General features: G+C 37.5%; 1 protein-coding gene across 2 annotated transcripts; it reads left to right on the top strand.

Annotated features, from left to right (window-relative positions):
* Nucleotides 1-1249: 1249 nt before the first annotated feature.
* MS4A14 (membrane spanning 4-domains A14) lies at nt 1250-26513 on the top strand. Of its 2 annotated transcripts, XM_077866108.1 has the most exons (7): nt 1250-1522; nt 3398-3526; nt 3908-3997; nt 9887-9937; nt 10630-10779; nt 13511-13609; nt 24277-26513. In XM_077866108.1, exons 1-7 carry the CDS (start codon nt 1385-1387, stop codon nt 26323-26325), a joined length of 2706 nt encoding a protein of 901 aa, XP_077722234.1. In that variant the 5' UTR covers nt 1250-1384; the 3' UTR covers nt 26326-26513. The 2 variants fall into 2 exon arrangements, with proteins under 2 accessions (XP_077722234.1, XP_077722235.1); XM_077866109.1 differs by lacking the exon at nt 3908-3997.
* Nucleotides 26514-27228: the final 715 nt, after the last annotated feature.

Raw genomic sequence — 27228 nt, 5'->3', positions numbered from 1 at the left:
TTCTCCACGTGATTCTGATGATCTATCAATTCTGCTTACAATTTAAATACAGACTTGTCCCACACTTTTCATTGTTTAAAATGTTGCCTTGCACTTTGGGTACATAAATTAAAATTTACTTGAATAAATGTTGGTAGAAAAATGTTGTATTGAGAAATATGTATCCTCTCTGAAGTTTGGATGTGAAACACAGAGTCATTCTTTCAGAAAAAATAAAATTAAATTAACAGAGAACACAGTCTGCAATTATTTCTTTATATTAGTGGTTCTCAACCTGAAATGATTTTGCCCCTTACTCCCACAGGACATTTGGCAATGTATGGAGACAATTTTGCTTGTCACAACTGGGAACATGTACTAGCATCTAATGAGAAGAGGCCAGAGACACTGCCAAATATCCTATAATGCACAGAACAACTCCTTCCAGCAAAGAATTAGCAGAACCCAAATGCCAGCAGGGCTGAGGTTGAGAAACCTCACTATCCATGGTTGCCACAAACTAGGAAAAACTCAAGATAACATTTTTTTAAATCTGTGAAATCATTTACCTTTGTGGTTTAAATAGTTAAAATACTAATAAATACAGGAATATAAAGGATTAAATGTAAGAAGCAAAGTTCCAAAAGGCACTTTCTCTTCTTTTCTTTGTACCTGTATAGTTTAAATCAGGGAGGCTTTGAGCAGGGTTAGCTTTACGCGGCTTTCTGAAAGCTAAAATATGCTCTATTAAAGCGTCAGCTACATCTAGTCCTGTACCTTCTTAAATATGGATTTTTACACTACTAAGGAATAAGATTGAACATCAAGTGAGACAATTTATCAACTGTAAATGGGAATCTCCTTTTGAAAGAGAGTGGAAGAAGCACGAATTTGAGAGACAGACAGGTGGAGTTTGGCTCCTTTCCTTAACCCTTAGTGTCTTACCTTGGGTAACATAGTCTCTCTGTGCCTCGGTTTGGACACTATATAATTGTAAAAGGATAAAGGTTAATAGATAATAAAACAAACACTGTCTACAGTACCTAGAACATAATGGATATTCCATAAGTTTTAGTTCCTTTATATCTCGTGAGCCTAGGTATTGGGATTTGTTTTCATCTACATCGTCTATTTGTTTTGTGTTTGCAAACTGTTTATAATCAAACTGACAGAAAGTATGTCTTCTGGAAAATTGGATGGATCTTCCACCAGGACTCAGGGGGCTGGATGTGCTCTAGAATTCTTAGACTCTATGACTCAATGACTGTGATTCTGTGGTTCTAGGAGCGAGGAGAGCAACCACGAAGGTTCATTGCTCCATGTAAGACTGATGGAAGACCATGGTTTTGGCTGCAGCGATCACTCACTCACTCACTCACTCTTAATAGAGTTCTGCCAATGAATCATGGAGTCATCATCTGAAGTCAAAAGATCGGCCCATGTCATCACTATACAACCAAATGATACAATACTGACTGCATTTCCCTATGGACCTCAGAGCTCTCTGCTGGATTTCCTGAAGGGAGAGCCAAAAGTCTTGGGGGTAAGTCCTCTCCCATCTGCGGGTTTTCCTGGAAAGGAGAAAAGAAGCTGTTTTTTTCCAGGTGTGTCTGCCTGGAGGCTTTTTCAGGAAGGGACTTGATTCCCCTTCTTTTTTTTTTTTTTTTTTTTTGTCACTTTTCATCTTAATGTTTCCTTCTTGACTAATCATAAAAACTTCTAAGTCACTTGCTTGTACAAATAACCTTGATCTTCAGTAGAAGAACCAATATATAGCAAATATTACCATTTCCCTGGTTTTTGATAAATAAGAGAAATAAAAGTTCTGCTTAGAAATGCACAGTTTGCCTTGTAAATGTCTTATTTATAAGCATGTCTTAGAAATGCTTCTGGAGGCTTATTTAATGCTGGAAAAAAACAGTATTTATTTATTTATTTATTTATTTATTTATTTATTTATCATCTTTATTTTTGTTGTTTAAATTCAATTAGCCAACATATATAGTAAATTATTTTCAGATGAAGAGTTCAGTTAATCGTAAGTTGCATATCACACCCAGTGTTCATCACATCACGTGCCCTCCTTAATGCTCATTACCCAGTGGCCCCGTCCCCCACCCCCCAGTAACCCTCAGTTTGTTCCCTATAGTTAAGAGTCTCTCATGGTTTGTCTTCCTGTCTGATTTCATCTTGTTTTATTTCCCCCCTTCCCCTGTGCTCCTCTGTTTTGTTTCTTAAATTCCACATATGAGTGAAACCATATAATTGCCTTTCTCTGATTAACTTATTTTGCTTTGCTCTAGTTCCATGCATATCATTACAAATGTCAAGATGTCATTCTTTTTCGCTGGGTAGTATTCCATTGTGTATTTATCACATCTTCTCTACCCATTCATCTGTTGAGGAGCATCTGGGCTCTTTCCACAGTTTGACTATAACTTCCTAACACTGAGGCAATCCTAGGGCTTTTCATGAGGAGTTAGTACTGCTCTTTGAATTCTATCAGAGAGGTTGAAGGAAACTGGTATAATTTTTCCAAATATTTTATTGATAAGGTGACCTCAGGACATGGTGGCGCCTCCCTTGGAGCTAAAAGCCATTCAAGGAGAGGTTAAACTTCCCCTTTGTGCTGTCACAGGCATTGGGAGTTGTTTGAAAACTATATTCAAAGCTCATAGTAAGCCACAAACTAGACAAAACATTTTCAGTCATACATGCACCTAGAGGAGGGCTGTGTACACAGACTCCACCCTTTGTAAAAGAAGAAAATCACTACCTGTGGTCAATGCATGGGGAAAAATCCAGAATGCTTGAAGAGAAGCTCTGTTCCAAGAAGAGCTGCCCTCGCTGCAAGAGCACCACGGTACAGACTCCTAACAGCCTGATAAGCCCAGTGGATTACTGTCACCTCTAGACAGGCTCCTGTCTGAGGAGCAGAAGAGAACTCACCCCACCCTCTTCACTCTAGATCAGCACACTTCAAATTTTTAGAGAAGTGGGCTCCAAAAGCATGCACTGGGTGCGGAAAATGTGTGTGTGCTGGGGACTGGGGACAGGAGGAGGATGCTGGAGCTATAGACGGGAAAACGTGCAAGGTGAAGAGTTTGCAGTCTCTGTCCTCAAGGAGCTTACAAGTAGGCCAGGCTTATATTTAAATCTGTCTGGTGCAAGGGAAATTGGTAATACGGGGGATTCAGTAAGTAGCGAAGGATGAGAGTGAGGGTCATGAACCTGAAGGACCAGGTGAGTGTGGTGAGGAAACAGACAACGGAAAATCTGAGGGCAGCTGGCAGGTGGAAGGGAAAGGCATTCATGTGGAGGGAGGTGTGACGTAAGCAAGGTGGTATGCCCAGGGACCCGGAGGAGCCCAGTGAGCTGGGGCACTTCTGATCTCATGGACCCATTTCTTTCCTCACAGGCTCTCCAGATCCTGCTTGCATCGATCATTGTGGGCGTTGGAAGTATATTTGCATTTAATTACATCAATTTCTCCCAGAGGTTTCCCCTCGTTTTCCTCACAGGATATCCCTTCTGGGGAGCACTTATTGTGAGTACTGTCAGTTAGGAGCTTTGGAGAAATTATGGTCAAGATTATGGTCAAGACTGGTTTGAACTGCCCCAGGTCCTGGCATAATGAATCCCATGAATATGGTCCCCAAGGAAACCAAATTGTCCCTTCTGTGGCCAGAGAAGTGACTCGTTTAGTCATTGCACTACCATCATCACAGAGGTAACTTCTCCTAGGTGTACAGTGCTTAAAAGTTCCCAAAGCCCTGTGCGTAGAATAAGTCATTTGCTCCTTATCACCAATGGGAGATCAGACGGGCAAATGTCCTACTCTTTTCTTTGCAAATATGGAAATGGAATTAAGAGTAGATAACAATTTTTATTTGAGTACAGATGACACACAATGTTACATTACTTTCAGGTGAACAACATACTGATTTCACAAGTTTATACATTATCCTGTGCTCACCACAAACGTAGCTACCACCTGTTGCCAGACATCTCTACTGAGGTATGAGCGACTGTATGCTTCACGCTGTGCCATTTATTCGCATGACTTATTCATTCCATAACTGGAGGCCTGTATGCCCCTCTCCCTTTCACCCTTTTTCTCCAGCCCCAACCCCCTCTCCTCTGGTAACTGTCATTTCGTTCTCTGTATTTATAGGTCTGAATCTGTTTATTCATTTTTTTTTGAGATTCCACATGAGTGAAATCACATGGCATCTTTTCCAGTTTGACTTATTTCATTTAGCATAATACCTTCTAGTTCCATCCATGTTGTCTCAAATGGCACAATTTCATCCTTTTTATAGCAGTGTAATATTATATTCCCCTGTATGTACCACATCTTCCTTATCTGTCTATCAATGGACGCTTAGGTTGCTTCTGTATCTCGACTATTGTAAATAATGCTGCAATAAACATAGGGGTGCGTATAATTCTTCCAATTAGTGGGGTTTTTTTGTTTTCTTTAAGTAAATAATAAGTAGTGGAATTACTAGATCATATGGTCTTTCTATTTTTAATTTTTTGAAGAAATTCTGTACTATTTTCCACAGTGGCAATACTAATTTACGTTTCTACCAACACTGCATGAGAGTTCCTTTTTCTCCATATCCTCATCAACACTTGTTATTTCTCTTTGATCTATAAATGTAAGGAGACACCAATTGTGGTTTTGATTTGCATTTTCTTGGTGATCAATAATGTTGAGCATCTTTTCATGTGTCTGTTGGCAATGTGAATGTCCTTTTTGGGAAAACATCTATTCAGGTCCTCTGTCCATTTTTAATCAGATTGGCTTTTTGTTTTGTTTTGTTTTTTGGTGTTGAATTGTGGAAGTTCTTTATATATTTGAGAGATTAACCCCTTATTTGACATATCTTTTGCTAATACCTTCTCCCATCCATTAGGTAGTCTTTTAAAATTTTGTTGATGGTTTCCTTCACTGTGCAAAAGCTTTTATTTTGAGGTAGTCCCAGTAATTTATTTTTACTTTTGTTTCCCCTGTCTTAGAAGACATATCCAGAAAAATGTTTCTATAGCCAGAAAAAAATTACTTCCTGTGTTCCTTTCTAATATTTTTATAGTTTCAGGCTTAGGTGTGATTAATCTTGAGTTTATTTTTGTGTATGGTGTCAGAGAAAGTGGTTCAGTTTCATTCTTTTTTACATGTAGCTCTCTAGCTTTCCCAGCTTCATTCATTGAAGAGGCTGCCTTTTCCCCATTGTATATTCTTATCTTCTTTGTCACAGATTAATTGAACATATTATCATGGGTTTATTTATGGGCTCTCTATTCTAATCTAATGATCTATGTTTATATTTTTGTGCTACTACCATACTGTTTTAATTACTGCAACTTTGTAGTATATCCTGAAATCTGGAACTGTGACACCTCCAGCTTGTTTTTCTTTCCCAAGATTGATTTGGCTACTCAGAGTCTTTTGTAGTTCCATACAAATTTAGTACTCCTGTACTACTTGCTCTAGGTCTGTGAAAAATTCTGCTGACATTTTGATAGAGATTGCATTGAATCTGTAGATTGCTTTGGGCAGTATTAACATTTTAGCAATATTAATTCTTCCAATCCATGAACATGGGAATTATCTTTCCATTTATTGTGTCATCTTAAATTTCTTTCAGCTATGTTTCATAGTTTTCAGAGTACACGTCTTTCACCTCTCTGTTTAAGTTTATTTCTAGGTATTTGATTCATTTTGGTACAACTGTAAATGGAGTTGTCTCCTTTTCTTTCTGCTACTTTGGTATTCGTATATAGAAACACTACTGATTTCTTGGTATTAATTTTGTATCCTGCAACTTTACTGAATTCATTTATTATATCTAGTAGTGTTTTGTTAGAGTCTTTAAAATTTTTCTATGCATAATATCATGTCATCTGCAAATAGTGACTTCTTTAGCAATAGTGTTGCCTCTTATTTCTTTTTCTTGTCTGATTGCTGTGGCTAGGACTTCCAGTAATATGTTGAATAAAAGTGGTGAGAGTGGACATCCTTGTCTTGTTCCTGATCTTAGCAGAGAATTTCTCAGTTTTTCACCATTAAGTATGATGTTAGTTATGGATTTTTCATACATGGCCTTTATTATATTCTGGCTTGTTCTTCTAAACCCACTTTGTTGAATGTTTTTATCATGAATGGATATTGAATTTTATCAAATGCTTTTTCTGCATTTATCAAATTGATCATATAATTTTTATCATTCTTTTTCTTGATGTGATGTATCATGTTGATTTGCAAATATTGAACCACCCTTGCAATAAATCTCACTTGATCATGGTGAATTATCTTTTTAATGTTATTGTTGAATGTAGCTTTCTAATGTTTTGTTGAGGATTTTTGAATATATTCATCAGGGATATTGGCCTGTAGTCTTCCTTTTTTGTGGTGTCTTTGTCTGGTTTTGGTGTCAGGATAATTCTGGCCTTATAGAATATCTTTAGAAGCTTTATTTCCTCTTCTATTCTTTGGAATATTTTGAGAAAAAGAGATGTTAACCTATTTAAATGTTTGGTAGATTTCACCTGTGAATCCATCTGGTCCTGGACTTTCACTTTTTGAATAGATTGGTTTTGTTTTTGTTTTTGTTTTAGACAGAGGACAAGCACATGTGGGGAGGGGCAGAGGGAGAGAGAGAATTTTAGGCAGGCTCCACATACACTGCAGAGCCTAATCTGGGGCTCAATCTCACCTGAGATCATGACCTGAGCCAAAATCAAGAGTCAGGTGCTTAACTAACTGAGCCACTCAGGCACCACAGTAGAATATTTTTTATTACTGATTCAATTTTGTTACTGGTAAGCAGACTGTTCATATTTTCTATTTCTTCTTAATTCTGTTTTGTAAGATTGGATGTTTTTAGGAATTTATTCATTTCTTATACGTAGTCCAATTATTTGGCATAAAGTTTTCATGATATTCTCTTATAATCCTTTGTATTTCTGTGGTGTCAGTTGTTACTTCCCCTCTCTCATTTCTGATTTTATTTATTTGGGTCCTTTTCCTTTTTTTTTTCTTGATAAATCTGGCTAAGAGCTTATCAGTTTTGTTTATCTGTACAAAGAACCAGTTCTTGGTTTTACCGATTTTTTTTCTATTTTTTAAAGTCTCTATGCTATTTATTTGTACTATGCTTTTTATTATTTCCTTCCTCTACTCACCTTGGGCTTTGTTTGTTCTTTCTTTTTCTAGTTCCTTTATATGTAAGTTAAATTATTTGAGTTTTTTCTTCTTGAAGTAGGCCTGTATCACTATATTATTTCCCTCTTAGAACTGCTTTCAATGCATCCCAAAGATTTTGGACCAATGTGTTTTCATTTTCATTTGTCTACATGTTTTTTTTTAATATCTTCTTTGATTGCCTCATTGACTCATTGGTTGTTTAGTATCATGTAGTTTAATCTCAAGAATAGATAATAACTTATGAATATCTAGCTAGCATTCATAGAATCATAGACTCTCATAACTTAAGAAGAATTCTAAAGATGATTATTATGGTTTCATCCCCTTATTATTCCCAGAGACAATTTTATGAATGCCACTCATCGAGTTAATTATGAAGCCATACATATAATTCTTAGTAGAGTGTTATTTGTATCTAATCCCCACAGCTTTGGTTCCTAATCTTCTGCCACAATATTTAAGGGGAGACTCAATACACCTTCCCCCACCAGAACATACCCTCTCAGGATGGTAAGAATACTATCTGTTTTAATTGTTTAGAAGCTAGAATCATGCCTGCTGCATAGTAGATATAAATGAATTCATCACTCAATGAACAAATGAGTGAAATAATAACTAAATGAGGCTATTGTCTCTATTAAAAACCCAGATCTCTTTTGATAAATACAAACATGCCATACCTTTTCTATAATCTGCATTTCAAAATCAACTAGCAGTGTTTTCATTTTCCAAATATAAATAATATAATGACTATAATTTTCATACTACACATCCTGCACTGTAGAGAATCAAAAAGACAAAGCCCCACTTCCCCATTTCACAACAGAATTTCCCCAGTGTGACTGTGTGTGATCTACTTGCATGAATTCTAGTGAGATTCTCACATACCGCTCTTTAAAACTCCACTCTCCACTAAAATGATATTTGCTAGGCCCGTACTCTATCTTTGGTAGAGCTGCAGGTACTGAGCATAATGAGGGAAGTAATGAATTGCTCTTCTTAGAAATAGATGGGGTTTGTCATATAATAGGGAGGCTAGAAGTGGAAAAGTAAAAAACAAAACAAAACAAAACAAACCAAAAACCCCTCCACAGATGTGTTATTTTACTTGCACTCGATAAGAGAGAAGTTCCAGATGCCCTGTGAATATTTAAGGAAGATTTCACCTGGCTTGGAGATCAGGGAAGTGCTTTGCACATAGGTGTTCACTGGGTGGAGTGGAAGGAAAGCATGCCCTGACAAAAGCAAAGCATAAGTGAAAGGCTTGATGTGGGAAAGAGCAACAGAAAGAAGACCAATGAATCTATGGTAGTGCTACAAAACGAAACCAAAAATGTAGACTGCAAACAGGTCATGCCCTTTGTAATCATATTAACAATATGGAATTTTATTTAATTTTTATTTTTTTAAGATTTTATTTATTTATTCGAGAGAGGAGAGAGAGGGAGAGAGAGAGAGAGAGAGAGAGAGAAGCAGAGACACAGGCAGAGGGAGGAGGGAGAAGGGTCTCTGCAGGAGCCCGATGAAGGACTCGACCCCAGGACCCAGGGATCACACCCTGAGTCAAATGCAGATGCTCAACCCCTGAGCCACTCAGGTGTCCCAAGAATATGGAATTTTAATATGAGATTAAAGAAAACCTGCTGATAATCTTTAAAGAGGAGAGTGACATTTGAAGACTGTCATCTTTAAAACATCATTGGTTTTTCTGAGTGGTAACTGAACCCGAGGATGGTAGCAGCAAACCTGGGACAGCTGGTTGGGAGGAGGCTACAAGAATCCAGGCATGGAAATGGCAGTGGAGATAGAAAGCTTTGAGAGTGATTTGGAGGTAGAATTGATCCAGTGGGGATCCATTGTGGGCAATGAAGTGAATGGAGGAATCAAAGGTAACTTTCTGATCTCTGCTTGTCACCTTGAGGTCCCTGAACACCAAGATCCAGATGTCCTCAAAGTCCAACACCAATTCCTACAAGAGGTTTCTATGCCCAGAATATTAAAAGTAAGAGGGCTCCACTTTGGGTGACAGAGTTCTCATCTTCCCTGAGTTGTACTAGACTCTATATCCCAGATAAAGAAGTGGCTGAGATAATTATATTAGATGCAAGCCCTCTTTTTTAAAATTTTTATTTATTTATGATAGTCACAGAGAGAGAGAGAGAGAGGCAGAGGGAGAAGCAGGCTCCATGCACCGGGAGCCCGACTGTGGGATTCGATCCCGGGTCTCCAGGATCGCACCCTGGGCCAAAGGCAGGCGCCAAACCGCTGCACCACCCAGGGATCCCCGAGATGCAGGCCCTCTTATCACCCTTTAGAGTGTTCTGCTTGAGAAAGTCTCCTTCCACACCTCCAACACCCTTCCCTTCCCTCCACCAGGCCCAGAGCCCAGAATTATCTTCCAATTTAGAGCCCAGTTGGGAGAAACATCTCAGTGGTACCGTTTGGACCATAATGAGGGGCCTGCCTCTCTCAGCTGATCCTATTGTTCAGTGCTGAGTATGCTTAGCACGATATTTCATTTTGCATCGGTGCCAGTGCCTACTCTTCTTCCTCCCTGATGCTCAGGTTGAAAGACTTCATGGTCCAGGAGATTTGCAGACGTACAGATTACAATATAACCTCCAAAGGAAATTATATTGTAAGGGAGTCAAAAACACATCACCTGTTGACTTTTATCTCTTTTCTTCTTAACAGTATGTTATTACAGGATACCTCACAGGAATCAATGACAAGGCAAAATGTATGGTAAGTTACTTTTGTGACTTCTATGTAATTTAAGATAATCTATTTACTTTACATCGTCTTTGTGTATGAAACCTTTAGTAGTAAAGGATCTCAAGAATATCCTTAAACATCAAGTTTTGCAGTTCCGGTCATTCCTATTTGCCAATGTCACCACTAACCTTTACCCTTCTACTAGTTCCCATTTCCCTGGTCAAATAATCTGAAATAGTTTCTTGTTGGAAACCATTCTATATTCCTCTAACTCAATGGTTTTTAACTGGGAATAATTTTGAGGTAGAAATTTAAATTCGAAGAGATTAAGTTATCTTACAAGGTCCTAGTTCACTAGGACTCAAACTCAGGTCTAATTACAAGGTGAAGATATTTCCTAACATACCATTTTGCTTGCAGATTATGAAAGATGGTGCATTAGGATAAAATGAAAATTTTTTTAGCACTAACTATAGAGCACTCCTTCTTCTCTACTCATTCTCTTTCTTGGCTGACTGGCTCATCCTAAAACTTAGTTTGTCTTCTGACTTCAGTGAATCACTATTTAACTTATCATGCCTTTCAAGCATACTGACCTGATGGAGTAATTCATCCCTGAGGGGTATCTGGAAATACAAAAGCACTACAAATTTCTTACATGGTATTTTTGGTTTCATTTCATTTTTATTTATTTTAATATTATTTTTAAAACTATTTTCTAGGGACAAGGTGTCACGGCCATGAATGTTATCAGCTCCTTGGTTGCAGTGGCTGGGATTATTCTAACCATTATCAGCTACAGATATCAGCACAAATACTGCCAGACGCCTTCCCTCGAAGGAATCTGTGTTATAGGTAGAGTTCTTTACAATGTAAGTGCTCCTACTCTGTACGGTGAGTCTATACCACCTGATTTGAACTAGGATCATGATGCATCAATTCATTAACTTTGATTCCAGTAATGGAAGTTAGTTAGCATTTGAACTATTGGAAAGTGTACTATGATGCAGGATCTGATCCTGATCTTGTAAGCTCTCCGAACCTGTTTTCTTTGTGTGGAAAATGAAGATGATAAGAATATGTCCTGCATTGGGTTGTCATGAGAGTTACTTAAATTAGAATAATACTGCCTGGCACAGTGTAAACAGTCAATAGGTTCTAGCTATTACTAGTAGTATTGACCTGGATTTGGATCGAATATTACCTTTTCAGAATTAGTAAAGAACAAAACGGTCTGAAAAGTTTACCCAATTGGGGCACCTGGGTGGCCCAGTCAGTTAACTGGCTGCCTTGGGCTCAGGTCATGATCTCAGGGTTCTGGGATCAAGCCCTGAGACAGGCTCCCTGCTCAGTGGGGAGTCTGCTTCTCCCTCTCCCTCTGCCCCTTCCTCTGCTTATGTGCATGCATTCTCTCTTTCTCAAATAAACAAATCTTTCTTTAAAAAGTTTACCCAATTAATACTAAAAATAGAATATAGTAGGAGAAGGTGTTTGAGCTACTTCATAAAGTATTTTTGTTATTTTATAACATAAGTCATTTTACATCAATATAGCAATTTCATTCATCACAGCAGATGAGCCAGGAAACTAAACTGTAGGGGTCATTTTTAGTGTTTATCTAGTAAATATTCAGTGGCTGTCACTTTTATGCTGACATATCAATGCCTCCAAAAGGCCTTGCCCTTTACTTCCTCAAGTAAATCCTGGGCTTTCATTTTATTTCTGTCAGCCACATCTTGAAGGCTTTGGTCCTCGAACTTTAATGGGATTTGACCTGTTTGGGAGTGAAAGAGAATCACAGGAAACTGTCTTTCCTAATAAAGAAGGAAAGAGAAAAGAGCTACCAGTTCCTGGACACAAGATCTTATTTGATCCTGACAATGATCCATAAAAGCAAGCATAAGGACACTCTCATATGTTCTGAGATAAACTCCAGAATCAGTCTCAAAAAAAGTTACTAAGGAAAGCCAGAAAAACTATGAGAGGAACACAGTCCTGTCCTAATTGGGCCAAGACATACAACATCATAATCCTTCACTCTTTTTTCTAGTGGACAGACCACCACTGCTGTACACGTTAGTACGTATCAGGAAGAAACTGTATACTGACAGGGTTAAATCTCCAGATTTTTGACTGTGTGGATGAGAACTGCAGGATTAGTGTTTACATACAAAATCAGGGAGGATCTGTTCCGAGACTCCACGTGTATGACTCGTGATTCCTTGGTGAAATTCCAGTGTCACAAATAAGCTTTTTTTTTAAATTAATTAATTAATTAATTTATTTATTTATTTATTTATTTATTTATTTATTTATTTATTTATTTTAAGCCAGAACAGTGGATTCTAGACATCTCCTGAATGGACCTCTGTCTCAAAGACCAATCCACTGTCTACATTGTTGCCAGAGCCATCATTCAAAAATGCAGATCTAAGCACATTACACAATAGCTTCTTGTGAAACAGGATTAAGACCCAAATCTTAAAAGGTTTACAAGACCCTGTAACAACTACCTCTCTACCTTTCCAACATTGTTTCAGGTCTTTATCCTCCTCGCTCCACACTTCTGGCACCTTCTCAAATTCCTTAATGTGGTAAATACCCACTGCCCAGGGCCTTCAGACCAGCTGTCTCTTGCTTCAAACGGTTCCCGGTCTGGTGCCTACCCTTTTCCACCTGCCCAATTACAACCCCTCCTTGTTCTTGAACCTTAGTTTAAACTTCACTTCATTGGGGAATCCTTCCTGATTGCACCTCTACCTTTCCCAGTGCTGGCCTGTCTGGATCTCCCATTATAGTAGTGCGTAGCTCCCAATACTTTCTCAAAGCACTTAATGCAACTTAGCAAAGTAAATAATTGTCTACTTATCTGTCTCTGTTTGCTTCCTTATTATGATAGAAGTTTCACAATGACCAGGAGGCAACTTTATGGTAGACACTTCATTTTGGTTTTATGAACAAATGGAATATCCAAGCTTCTGGATATGTTGCAGGGAAACCAAGGTTCAGACAGACTCAGTTGCTTGACCAGGTTACGTGTGACCTGAGTGCACCCAGATCTTCCCGTCTCCCCCGCCCAAGCTTTCTAGACATCGTGCTATTTCTTACACTGCTTTTTGATCTAACTATTACGTTAAGGCACAGTGGGCAAAACAGCAGTCTGTGGGCTATATCCAGCCTGCATTTTGTCCTATTTGGTTCCCACAAGTGAACGAATAGCCATTTTCACATTAAAAATATGCACATCCTGCTTCCTTAGGAAAGGAAAATACGTCACGGGGCCCACGTTCCCACATGACAACTATTGCTCAGAACTGAGTAATGGATGCATTCTGGGAATACCTTTATTCTCCATCATCTCCCCTCCTAACTGGTTCACTCATTTGGGATGGTTGCCTGATCCCCATAAGCATTGACGTTTGTTATCTCTGCTTATAAAAAAGAGGTAAGATGAAAATTGTCCAATCACTGACGGCTATGGGAGCTTCTAAAATGTGTTATTTCCCCTTGTTGGTGTTACAGTGTAAGAAGTCCTTGGCTTATATCTTTAAAATGATAGAGCTTTCATTCCAAATGCCATATATTTATCCTCATTATTTGCAGGGAATTTTGTCAGTCTTACTGATCATCAGCATAGCAGAGCTCAGCATCGCTGTGACTATCGTCTCCTTCAGAAGCAAGTGCTGGACAAACTCCAATGAGGTGCGTTCAGTGTTGTTCTAAGAAAGGGTTCCCACTGGGACACTGCAAGGAGTCCTGTTAGTTGCCAGAGCAGTTTTCTCAGATGCTGAACTGCAGCTTCTAAGGTGAGAGAGGTCAGGGAGAGAGAAGTTTAACATGATGGTTCACTCCACCCTTTGAGATAACTACGCTTCTTTTTCCTGCCCTCTCTGCTATCTGGTCACCTCTGTTCAGACATAGCTCGTCCCCCTGCCAGTCTGCTCTATATAACCACCCTCACTTGCACGTGCCAGCTGTATTAATACTTTTGCTCTTCTAGCGGGCATATAGTAGAATTTCATTGTAATTTTAATTTTCACCTCCTTGATGACAAATGATAATGAGATATTTTTGCTTTTATTGTCCTTGGTATCTTTTTTGGGGGGAAGGTGTCAGTTACCACCATTAGCCAACAGTTACTGCATTATTATGCATTAATATTACAAGAACTTAAATGATTCTTTTTTTTTAAATGATTCTTAATATAAGTTCTTTTTTTTTAAGAGATGTGTATTGCTATTTTTTTCCAGCCTTTGTTTGCCTTTCCATTTTCTTAACAGTTTCTTTCAAGTAAAAAACTTGTTGAAGTCCAATCTATGGTTTATTTTCTTTTATGGTTAGTCTTTTTTGTGTTCTAACAAAGCTTTGCCTACACCAAGATTGCAAATATTTTCTTCTCTACTTTCTTGTAGAGGTCTCACAGTTTTAGCTTTTGTGTTAAGTCTGTAACAGATTTCAAGTTACCTTTTACATATTATATAGCTGTGAGGTAAGAAGTTCATGCACCCCCTGCTATGAAGATATCCAGCTATGCCAATGCTATTTGTTGAAAATGCAACGTTTTCCCCCTTGGCATCTTGGTTGAAAATCAATTGACCTCTTATTTATAGTTTTCTCTTGGACACTATTTTGTCTCATTGATCTGTAGGTCTGTCCTTCCACATATTCCACACTGTCTTAATTTCTGCAGCTTTAGCGTAGTAATCTTTTTTTTTTATCATGGTAAAATATTCATAACATACTATCTGTCATTTTAGCCATTTGTTCAGTATACGATCCAGTGGCATTAAATATATTCATAATGATGTGTAATCATCACCACTATCTATGCTTAAAACTTTTCATCATCCCCATACAAACTCTGTGCCATAAATGTAATTCCCTTTTCCTCCTCCTTCCAGCCCTTGGTAACTTCTAGTCTATTTTATGTCTCTACATCTATTTTCCATTATCTACTGATTATTCTAGATAATTCATAAAAGTAGAATCATATAATACTTTTTCTTCTGTATCTGTTTTACTTGACTACACATAATGTTTTCCAGGTTCATTCATATTTATTTATCAAAATTTCATTCTTTTTATAGATAAACAGTAGTCCATTTTGTGTATATTCCACATTTTGCCTCGTCATTCATCTGTTGATGGACACAGCTTTTTTTCACCCTTTGGCTATTGTGAATAATGCTGCTAGGAACACTGGTATAGAAATATCTGTTCTAATCTCTGAGGGTGCCTGTGTAGTACAGTCAGTAGAGCATCTGGCTATTGATTTTGGCTCAGGTAGTGATCTCAGGGTTGTGGAACTGAGCTCTGTGCTTGGGGCAGAGTCTGCTTGGAATTCTCTCTCCATCTCCCTTTGCCCCTTGCTCACTCTCTCTAAAATAAATAAATTTTAAAAAAATCAATTGACCATACATATGAGGGTTTATTTCTGGACCACATTAGTCTATTTACATTAGTTTATTTTGAATACATTAGTCCATATATCTGCCTTTATGTCAATACTATACTTACTTAATTACTATAGTTTTTTATTAAATTTCAAAGTTGGGAAGTGTGATTCTTTCAACATCGTTCTTCTTTTTTTAAGATATATTTTTTTGATCTTTTGGGCCCTCTGGAATTCCATATGAACTTGAGAAATGGTTTTGCCATTTTTGAGAAAAAGGCTGTTGGAATTTTAATAAGAATTGCATTTAAGCTGTAGATAGCTTTGGGTAGTGTTAGCATCTTAACAATGTCAAATGTTCCTATGATGAACACAGGATGCCTTTCCATTTATTTAGACCTACTTTAATTATTTTCAACAATATTTTGCAGCTTTCAGCACAGAAATCTTTCATCTCCTTGGTTATATTTATCCCTCAGTATTTAATTATTTTAGATGGTATTGTAAATAGAATTGTTTTCTGAATTTTCTTTTCTTTTCAGAATGCTAATGGCTGGTATACAGGAACACAACTGATTATCACGTGTTGGTCTTGTATGTTGTACTTCGCTGAATTTATTTGAGCTTTCTTGTCATTTCTTTGTCATGTTCCCTATATAGGATCATGGCATCTATGAAAAGTGATAGCTTTACCTATTCACTTCCATTTTGTTTTTTGTTTTTTTTTTTTTTAAATAATTATTTATTTATTTATTTGTGATAGTCACAGAGAGAGAGAGAGAATGAGGCAGAGACACAGGCAGAGGGAGAAGCAGGCTCCATGCAGGGAGCCCGACGTGGGATTCGATCCCGGGTCTCCAGGATCACGCCCTGGGCCAAAGGCAGGCGCCAAACCGCTGCGCCACCCAGGGATCCCCTCACTTCCATTTTGGATGACTTTTACTTCTTTTTGTTTAGCAATAATATGTACAGCTTCCACTACCGTGTTGTGTAACAGTGGTGAAATCAGGCGTTCTTGTCTGAATCTTGATTTTAGGGGGAAACATTTCAGTCATTCACCATTTAGTATTATGTTGGTTGTATATTTATCACATTGAGGAATTTTCTCTCTATTCTTAATTTTCTGAGAGTTTTCTTTTTTTTATCATTTATAGGTATTGGATTTTGTTAAATGCCTTTTCTTCTCCTAGTGAGATGATCATGTGGATTTTCCCCCTACATTATATTAATGTGACATTTATTGATTTTTTTCATATTGAACCATTTTTGTACATGTGGCATAAGTCTCATTTGGTCATTATGAATAATCCTTTTGATATATTGCTACATTTGACTTACTGATGTTTTGCTGAAAATGTTTGACAAGAGATATTAATAATTTTCTTTTCTTTTTAAATATTTATTTATTCATGAGAGAGAGAGAGAGAGAGAGAGAGGCAGAGACACAGGCAGAGGGAGAAGCAGGTCCCATGAAGTGAACCTGATGTGGGACTCGATCCCAGGACTCCAGGATCACTCCCTGTGCCGAAGACAGGCGCTAAACCGCTGAGCCACCCAGGGATCCCAGATATTGATAATTTTCTATTCTTGCAATGTCTTTATCTAGCTTTAGTATCAGGGTAATGTCAGCTTCATAGAATGAATTGAAAAATTTTCCCTTCTCTTCAATTTTTTGGAGGAGTTAAGAGAATGAATGGTATTAATTCTTCATTAAATCTTTAATAAAATTCACCAGTTAATCTATCTGATCCAAGAGGGATTTTTTTATGTTTCTTTTTGAGTCAGTGAAGATATTTTGTGTGCTTCAAGTAATTTGTTCATTTCTTGTAGAATATCTAATTTATGGGCATACTATTCTTAATATTTTTATATCCTTTTAATCTCTGTAATAATATAGCAATGTCCTCACTTCCATTTTTTTTTCAGATTTTATTTTTATTTATTTGAGAGAGAGAGAGAGCAGGTGCAGAAGCAGGGCAGAGGGTAGGAAAATGGGCAAGAAGACTCCTTGTTGAGAAGGGAGCCCAGACATGGGACTCAATTCCAGGACCCTGAGATCATGACCTGAGGTGAAGGCAGATGCTTAACCAGCTGAGTGCCTCCTCATTTTCATCTCTTATTTTAGTTATTTGCTGTATCTTCTTTACTTTTTTTCTTTTTTCAATCCAGCCATAAGTTTGTTGATTTTGTTGATCTTCTCAAAGAACCAATATCTGGTTTCAATGATTCTCTCTATTGTTTTTCTATTCTATATTTTATCACTAATATTTATTATTTTCTTCCTTCTTCTAGCTTTGGGTTAGTTTGTTTTACTTGTCCTGATTCCATATACAGTTAGGGTACTGATTTGAGATCTTCTTTTCAAATATAGGCATTTACAGCTATATATTTCCCTCTTAACAAAGCCTTTGCTGCATGCCGTAAGTTTCAGTATGCTATTTTTGTTTTCTTCAATATCAAAGTATTTTCTAAATTCTTTTTTTATTTCTTTTTTGGCTTGCTGGTTGTTTAAGAATATGCTGTTTAATTTCCACATATTTGTCAATTTTTCAGCTTTCCTTGTATTATTAGTTTCTATTTTTATCCAGGTATGGCCAGAAAAGATATTTTGCATGGTATCTTTCAAATCTATTGAAACTTGTTTTGTGGCATAATATGTAGTCTCTCCTGAAGAATGTCCCGCATGCACTTAAGATGAATGAATGTGCTTTTTGCTTTTGTTGGTTGGAGTGTTCAGTGTATGTCTGTCAAGTCTAATTGGTTTACTGTGTTGGTTATCCCTCTGTTTCTTTACTTATCATCTGTGTGGTCATTCTACCCTTTTTGAAAGTAAGGTATTGAAGCCTCCAACTATTCTTGTAGAACTAACTATTTTTCCACTATATCAATTTTGCTTCATATATTTTGAGGATCTGTTATCAGATGTGTGAATGTTTATAATTGTTATATCTTCATGTTCTATCAAAACTTTCATTAATATATAAAGTATTTCTTTGTCTCCTATAATCTTTTTTTGGTTTAAAGTTTATCTGATATAGCCCCCTCCCCAAGCGTTCTCTTGGTTGTTTTTACATGGAATTATTTTTTCAATAATTTCACTTTCAATTTCTTTGTGTTTTTGAATCTACAGTCTCTTGTACACAGTACAAAACTGAACTATTTTTGTCTTGTTTTTATCCATCCAGCCAATCTTCGTCTCTTGATTGGAGAGCTTAAACCTTCTATATTTAAAGTAAATACTAATAAAGATGAACTTACTTCTACCATTTTTTATTTATTTTCTAAATGCCTTATTGTGGGTCACATAGACTCTATTCATGTTTTTAAATTATTTTTCTGTTCCTCAAACTTAATAATTTCAACTGTTCTATCTTTAGGTTTCTTGATTAGTTCTTCTGACTGCTCATATCTGCTTTGGAACCCCTCTAGTGTATATTTAATTGTACTTTTCATCTCCAGAAATTCCTTTGGGTTCTGTTTTATAATTTATATCTCTTTACTGATATTCTCATTTTGTTCATACATCATTTTCCTATATTTGCCCATGACTTTCTTTAGCTCTTTTAGCATCCTTAATATAGTTGATTTAAAGTCTTTGTCTAGTAAACATGAAGTCTGAGCTTTCTTGGGTATGTTTGTGTTCCTTAATTTTCTTCCACTGAATAGGCCAAACTTTCCTGATTCTTTGTATACCTTGGTAAAAGTCAACATTTGAGCCTTATACTGTGTTAACTCTGGAAATTAGATTATCCATCTGCCTTAGGGCTTTTGGTGGTTTTTGTTTGTTTGTTTTTATTGGTGTAGAGCATCTCTATGCCAGAGATAAGCTTCAGGACTTCTCAGGTCTTTTCTGAGCCTGCATATTTTCCTGGGCATGCATAGTGGGTTTCTACGTTCTCCCATAAATACCATTGTTTCTAAATATCAAGAAAATAAAATAAATTTTAAAAAATCAAAAAGAAAATAGTGGAAGTTGAGTAATTTCCTATAGAGCTATTTCAGTTAGGATGTGTTGAAATAATGGAATCTAGCCTCTGCACCTACACATCAGTGATTAGAAGCAGCAATCTGCAATTAAAACACAGAAACCTGATATTTGGAAGACATGATCCTAATTGGCCACCAAGGCTCCTGAAATATAGGTTGCCATCCCCCAGCTGCCTGTCAAAGGCTCAGAGTGGGAGATAAGTAGTCACTCTGATGCTGAAGGCTTAAATTGACTTACATAACGCATGAATTTACCAGCCAAGTTTTCCCCTGGAAGTTGCAAGTGTTCACATAGACTCCAGAGTTGCAAAATAGTTATTTCAGAGTGTTTCTGCCAATACATTTGTTGTCTGGATGAATACATTAATTCCAGGAGTTTCCTATTCTGCTTTCTTCCCTGAGGCTCCCCTAGAATAATAATCCTTAAAATCAGATAGTATAAATCTTGCAACTTTGTTGGTTTTCAACAACAATCTTTTCTAATTCCCAACCATAGATTGAAAAGGTTTATATTTTACCCTTAATTATGATATTACCTATAGGGTTTTCATAGACTAAATTTATCCTCATTTGTAAAGAAACTTTTTTATCATGAATGAATATCAATTTTTATAATTTTTCATCTCATGCTTACACTTTTATTATTTCATCTGAGCCCAGGTATTTGGCATACTGTTCTTTTCTTGATACAACACAGAAGAGTATGAAACTCTTTACGAGCAATATTAAAATGAGTTACGCTGAATAACTATTCAATTTAATTCCACAAAAAGGGTTTTTTAATGGCATAGTAATGTGCAAAGTATAACAGGGAATGCAAAGGTACTATGTAATATGCACCCTGATCTCAAGAAAAGGAAAGGGAAAGTGAACTCTTAATATTTACCGAGTAACTTCTCTGTGCCAACCACAATGCCCAAGGCATTATTTTATATAGTCTTCAGTCATTGCCATCCTGGAGTAAAGTGTAACTGAAGTGGTTATTATAAAGAAGCATGTATTAGAAATTAAATATATTAGAGAGAAAAGCACAGGATCTAGAATTCAACTGCAATGTATGACCCCTAGCTTCACAAGTAATAGCTCTGTGACACTGACTGAAACCTCAGTTCTCTGAGTCATAAAACAAGGTTAATAATCTCATAAGGATATTATAACTATTATTTGAGATGACTTTGGAACCTTGTCTAGCATCTGGTAATCACTGATGAGTACATTTAAAGTTATACACTTAAAGTCTTAAATAAAGTTAAAGAAATTATAATTCATGCCTTCAAATCTTTCTTTTTACAAATGAAAAAAAATACTATTCAAATGAAACGAATGTTTGAGGATGAGTAAAAATGCAGAAATATCCCCTACAGTGCTATTAATCTTTGCATAAATAGTCTTTCAAAGGCAATAAAACATAGATGTGAAAACAAATTAGAAGGTGGAGAATGACAATGTGTAGTATAAGAGAACACGGAGACTCATTTTAGGCCAGCCATCAATCAAATAGGTAGTCACAATTAGGTTATTTAATCACCCAGAGTGCCAATCACTTCATCGAACAGAACAAGTAGTCTCTTCTTACTCTATGGATGACCTAAGAAAGAACATAGGCCGACAAAACTAAGTAGATAGGTCTGTAATGACAGCCTTTCTCAAAAACAAAACAAACAAACAAAAAATAAAAACAAAACTGAAGAACTGGAAGCATTGGCTAAAGGTGGTATCAGATGCTGTCATTTAGTTGCTTAAAAAACTTCCATAGATCTCACTTGTCTGTAGAGGAAAGCGCAAATTTCCTGCCCTAGTGTCCTGATATATTCATGCTGCTGTAACAAAAATACCATGGACTAGGTGGCTCAAGCAACAAAAATTTCTCAGAGTTCTGGAGGCTGGAAGTCCAAGATCAGAGTGCTAGTAGATTCAGAGCCTGGTGAGCACCCACTTCTTGGTTCATAGATGCCATCTTCTCACTGTGTCTTCAGATGGAGGGAAGGGAAAGGGTGCTATCTGGGTTTCTTTCTATAAAAGTATTAATTCCGTTCATAAAGGCTTCACCCTCATGATCTAATCACCTCCCAAAGACCCCCACCTCCAAATACCATCACTCTGGGGATTAAGTTTTATGAATTTAGGGGGAACAAATTCAATCTATAATATTCCATCCATTCCTGCTCCCCAAATTCCAGTCCTTTTCATATGAAAAATATATTATTTACATCCCAATTGCCCCAAAAGTCTTATCTTGTTTTAGCATTAACTTTAAAGTCAAGTCCAAAATCTCATCTAAATATCATCTAGATCAGATACGGTGAGACTCAACGTATGATCCATTCTCCTTTAGTTGTGAATCTATGAAACCAAACATGTTATGACACCAAACTTCCAAAATGCTATGGTGTATTCTTCCAAAAGGGAGAAATAGGAGAAAAGAAAATTCATGTCCCAAGTAAGTCTGATACCTAACAGAGTAAACAAACCTTAAGGCTCAGGAATAATTCTCTTTAGCTAGACGCTCTGACTTCCAAGCTCACTGTGGAGGTGACATCACCCTCATGGGTGAGCAGGAAGGCCCCACAGTCATTCTCCCCCTGAGCTCTGCCCCCTGCAGCAGCTCTCTGACTGGGCCGTATAGTCCTTGCAGGCTGGAATCCCAAGCCCACGGCTCTGTCAGGCAGTCCCGTCTTTTGAAATCTCAGTGGATGTGGTCGCAATCCCATGGCTCAGCTGGTTGCAACCCATGCAGCAGTTCTCAACACTGGCACAGCTCTGCGCCCCCAAGGTGAGGCATTCTGGCTCAGCTGGAAACCAGAGAGGTGGTCCTACCCTTAGAAACCATCCTTCTTCCAGGGCCCTTTACTCTGGGCCCATGGTAGGAGTGGCAGCCCTGATACACTCTGAATCACCTTCGGTGTCGTTCTTCCATTGTTTTGGAGAATAGGTTCTGGCTTCTATTGAGACGGCTGATCTATACCAATTTCCTCATCAGGCAAAAATTAAGCCTCATAGTCTTAGTGTTCTCATTTTTAGCAATGTGGGTAGACTGGGAATCTTCCAAACCATCAAGTCCTGCTTCCTTTTTGCTAGAGAATTCCATTTTTAAGTAATTTCTCTCTTCTCACATTTTACTATTAGCTGCCTGAAGGAGCCAACCCTCACTTTCAACACTGTTTAGAAATAGCTTTGGCTAAATTTTATAAAATACTTATTGTTAATTATTAATAATATCATTTACTACATGAAGTTTCATCATTTCATTCACTATTGCACGTTTTACCTTCCATTAACACCAGAACACAAATACAATTTGGCCGAGTTCTTTGGCACTTTATAGCCAAGATCACTTTTCTTCCAGCTTCCAATAACCTATTCCTCATTTCTGTCTGAGACCTCAGCAGAATCACCTTTATCTTTCATATTTCCACCAACATTTTGTTCAGGAGTACTTAGGTATTCTTTAAGAAGACCGAGACTTAGCCCTCGACACAAGGGTTTGAAAAAAAAAAAAAAAAGAAGAAGAAGACCGAGACTTTATACTTTACCTATGGCTTTTATCTTCCTGGACCCTCACCACGACAGCCCTTAATGCTCCATTCACAGCAAGATAAGCTTTTTCTAGCAAGCACCTCCAAGGTCTGCCAGACTCCAAACATCACCCAGTTCTATATCTACTTCTACATTTTTAGGTATTTGTTACAGCAGCACTCCCACTTCTTGGTATTGATTTGTGTCTTAGTCTATTTGTACTGCTATACCACAGATAGAGTGGCTTAAACAACAAAGATTTATTACTCATAGTTCTGAAAGCTGGAAGTCCAATATTAGGTCCTGGCAGATTCAGAGCCCTGGTTCATAGTTGTTAGTCTCACTGTGTCCTTGCTTGGAGTAAGGGGCAAGTGAGCTCTTTGAAGTCCCTTTATAAAAGCACGAATTCTATTTACAGAAGACCCAGCCCCATAATCTAACTCCTTCCCAAAGAGCCTACCTCTAAATACCATCACATTGGAGATTAGGTTTCAACATATAAATCTGGAGTGACACAAGCATTCAATTTATAGCGCCTAGCACACCATCTAGCAATGTCTAACTGCTTACCCTCTCGTCACATAATACTGCATCATAACCTTGTGTTTTGGTGCCCATTGTTTATTTCTACCTGGATTTCAACTCCTATCTACTTCATCTGACCTTTTTGGATAAGGAATTCCTACTCAACCATCAGCTATTACTCCTCAATGAAACATTTCATGGTCCTCAAAATCTGATGATCCTCTACATTCCCACAAAGAGCTTAATACCTATTCTATAAGAGCATTTGCTAAATTGTATTGCCATCTCTTTATATCGTGGTTACCTATCATTGTGAGCACCTTATAGGCAAAACCCACGTCTAATATTTTTTTTATCTCCAGTATCTAGTTCATCTAGTAGGTCAACAGTAAATCATAAAACTGAATATATGGGGGCACCTGGGTGACATAGTTAAATAATGGACTCTTGCTTTCAGCTCAGGTGTGATCTCAGGGTTGTGAGATTGAGCCCTGAGGCTCCACACTCAGAATGGAGTCTGACTGAGCCTCTCTCTCTCTCTCTCCTTCTGTTCCTCTCTCCTCTCCCCCTCTCTTCTGTACTCACTCTCTCAGTGAAATAAATAAATAAATCTTTAAAAAAAACCTTGAATATATGAATACTGAGTGGATAATTTTAAATTTCTGAGAAGCTTTATAATATTAAGTATGGGAAGAATACTTCAGACAATCAAATTCCCCTTTTCAATATTTGAGATAATAGTAGGTGATGACTTGTCCAAAATAAAACCAATGAGTTGATGGCAAAGCCAGTGCTAGTAGTTATATTTGTTTTCTGACTCCTTGTGTAGGTATTATGTTCTATCTACTATCTTAAGGCAGAGATGAAAAATCACTTGGGAATACAAGAAGAAAAGAATATCAAAAGTTGATTGTTACATTAATGTTTCCCCTACCCCTTGGTTTTATAGATTGTATTTTTCTTGCCTTCGGATGTTACTCAAGATAGTTCATTATCTGCCCCTGAAGAAAATGCTGCAATACAATTTGAGTTTCACGAACAGTCTTCTACTAATGATTCAATATCAAACACACAGCCTGTTTTCATTGGAGGTTATACTTTCTTCAAGTTAAGAATCTCAAAAAATCCTTTAACCTTTCGATATTCAAGGAGGAGAGGTAGCAATACTTATTATACATCTTCTGAGTCTGTGCTAGATGAACAACGGAAAAGTATCCCTCCACTTTCACAACTTTATGAGGAAGAAACTAAACTGAAACTTTTTCCTCCTGCATCAAAGAAAAAGCCCACGGAAAATATTCTGCCTACTACACAAATAAAAGATGAAGATCTAAAATCTGCTATCACACAACTCGCAAAAAAACAAACCCAACTGCAGCAGTCCCAAGCTTTGCCATCCCAAGTTTTTCCATCCTATTCTGTAAAAAAGCCCCAACAGTTATCACCTAAAGACTTTCCATCCCAAGCTTTGCCAGCCCAAGTCCTAGTATCTGAAGCCCCAAAACCTCATTTCATGCAGCCTCATGGCCTAACATCAGAAGACATGCCATACCAAGACATATCATCCGAAGACCAACAATCCCTAGGCATTGCACATCAAAATTCTCCTTATCAAGACATATCATCCCAGAACATACCATATCAAAACATGCTATCCCCACATCTACCACCCCAAGACATACCTAACCAAAATCTGCTTTCCCAGATACAAACTCTGCCTACACAAGTCATGCTATTTGAAGCCCCAACATTCCATGCTGCACAGTCCTCTAATATACAACGCCTAAATCAGCAGTCCTTAGAGCTTCAACAACAAAACCAACAATATATGCAAGCAGCATATCAAGATATGCAATCAGAAGTCAAGTTACTGACCCAAGAATGGAAATCTAAGGAGGACTTCCATAGCAGGAAATCCTCAAAGTGGCAATCCCTAGACTGGCAAAATGAAAATTTGCAATCTCTAAAGTCACCTAATTTAGAGCAACAAAACAAAAGCTTGCAATCTCCAAAACAGAAAGCCTCAGACCAGCAAATTCAAGGCCAACAATCCCTAAAAAGGAAATCCCTAGACCAGCACATCAAGGATTGGCTATCTCCAAAGAGGCACTCTATAGATAAGCAAATCCAAGTTAAGCAAGACAGACAGCAACACCTAGATCAGCAAGCTGAGGTCCAGGTGGTCCAATGGGAACAATTACAAAGGCAAGGTGAAGATCAACAGGATGGAGAGAAGCAATCTCCAATGAGACAACACAAAGAAAGACAAGATAAAGCTCTACAGGTTTATAAGGGGCAAGCCATCAAGAAACAAAGCAAATACCAGCAAACTGAAGACCTGCAGGTCCAAGAGGAGAAATCTCTAAAGCAGCCACATCAAGATGGGCAACTCCAAATCCAGGAACACCAAGGCTGGCAATTTTCAGGCCAACAATCCCAAGATTGGAAAGCTCAAGGCTGGAGAAGCAAAGACTGGAAAGTGCAGGAAATGCAATTAGAAATGCCTCATTCCCTAAAGTGGGAATCTCAAATCCAGCAAACCCAAGATCTATTAGAAAAAGAATCCCTAAAGCAGAAGGCTCTACACCAAGATGTCCAAGCTGTGCATGCCATAACTCGACCTCAACAATTACAGAGCATTCCATTTCAAGACAGTCAGTATCAAGATAAGCACCAACAAGACCTTAAATACACAGATATCCAAAAAGAAGATATGCATACAAACACCATGCAAACAGACAACAAATCAGAAGACATGAAAAGTGAGAGCCAAAACCTATACAACCTGCAGATGGAAGACAAAAAGCCAGATTGTAATTGTTCCTCCTGCCAAAGCTCAGTGCAAGACACACATTTCACCTCTACATCCGATATAAACTCAGAACAAGATGTTCAGAAAAACATTTCAATTTGCTCAACTACATACCAAGAAGATGTAACTTTAACTACCACCTCATGTTACCCGAAAGACCAACAGCATTCTGAAGACTCTGACTAACGTGCATAATCTACCCAAACGCCATACTGCTCCCAATTATGAAAACAAAATAAGGAAAAACAATATAGTCTCCTCCAACCTATGTTCTCAAGCATAGCTGCTACCTTTTTCACTCGCAGAAAACAAAGGCCATGCATAACACTCAAAGGATTTGTCCTTAATTAAAATAAAATGGTAGCTAATATTAATGCTGTATCAGAACTTTCTGAGTTTGAAGAAGTAGTTCATATTTAAACTTTGTTATCAGTGTTAGTGTTTCAATTTGTTGTCACCAATTCATTTTACAGCTTAATAATTTTTTTTGTTGAAGTATAGTTGACATACAACACTATTAGTTGTAGGTATACAACAGTGATCTGCAATTATATACATTATGAAATGCTCACCACGGTAAGTGTGATTACCATCGGTCACCATACAAAGTTATTGGCAGTATAATTGACTATACTCCCTATGATGCACTTTTCATCTCTACGACTTTATTGTAAAAGTAAAAGTCTGTACCTCTTAATCCCCTTCACCTACTTCGCCAACCCCTGCCAATGACCAATTCTCTATTGATGAGCCTATTTCTGTTGTACAGCTTAATATTTAATGGACCTACTTTTCTATGGTGCTAATCCTCCTTCCCTCCTCCTCTGTGTATTACAGGGGCTTAATAAGTCAAACAGGAAGAAATCTATGTAGGTTCTTTAAGGGCTCAAGAACCAAGAGTCAGTGAGAAGTAAAAATCAATCCCACCTTCCCCTGCTTTGCTGTTTCCAATCATCCAATTTACTCCTCTCTCCACAAATCTGTGTTGAGGATATGTATAATCTGTTTGTCCAGTTATTAATGAGATCTAATGTGGCAATGAGCCCAGAATGTATATAGGAAGAGAATGAAACATACTTAGGGACAGGA

Source organism: Canis aureus, chromosome 23, assembly GCF_053574225.1.
Source record: "Canis aureus isolate CA01 chromosome 23, VMU_Caureus_v.1.0, whole genome shotgun sequence".
NCBI classification, from domain to species: Eukaryota; Metazoa; Chordata; class Mammalia; order Carnivora; family Canidae; genus Canis; species Canis aureus.
Note: the sequence above shows the minus strand (reverse complement) of the source record. Positions and strands in the feature narration are given on the sequence as shown.

Coding starts and splice junctions, on each gene's coding strand:
- MS4A14 (XM_077866108.1), top strand. CDS start 1,385: ATGGAGTCATCATCTGAAGTCAAAAGATCGGCCCATGTCATCACTATA. Junction 1,523..3,397: donor GAGAGCCAAAAGTCTTGGGG/GTAAGTCCTCTC, acceptor CTTTCCTCACAG/GCTCTCCAGATCCTGCTTGC. Junction 3,527..3,907: donor CCTTCTGGGGAGCACTTATT/GTGAGTACTGTC, acceptor CATTACTTTCAG/GTGAACAACATACTGATTTC.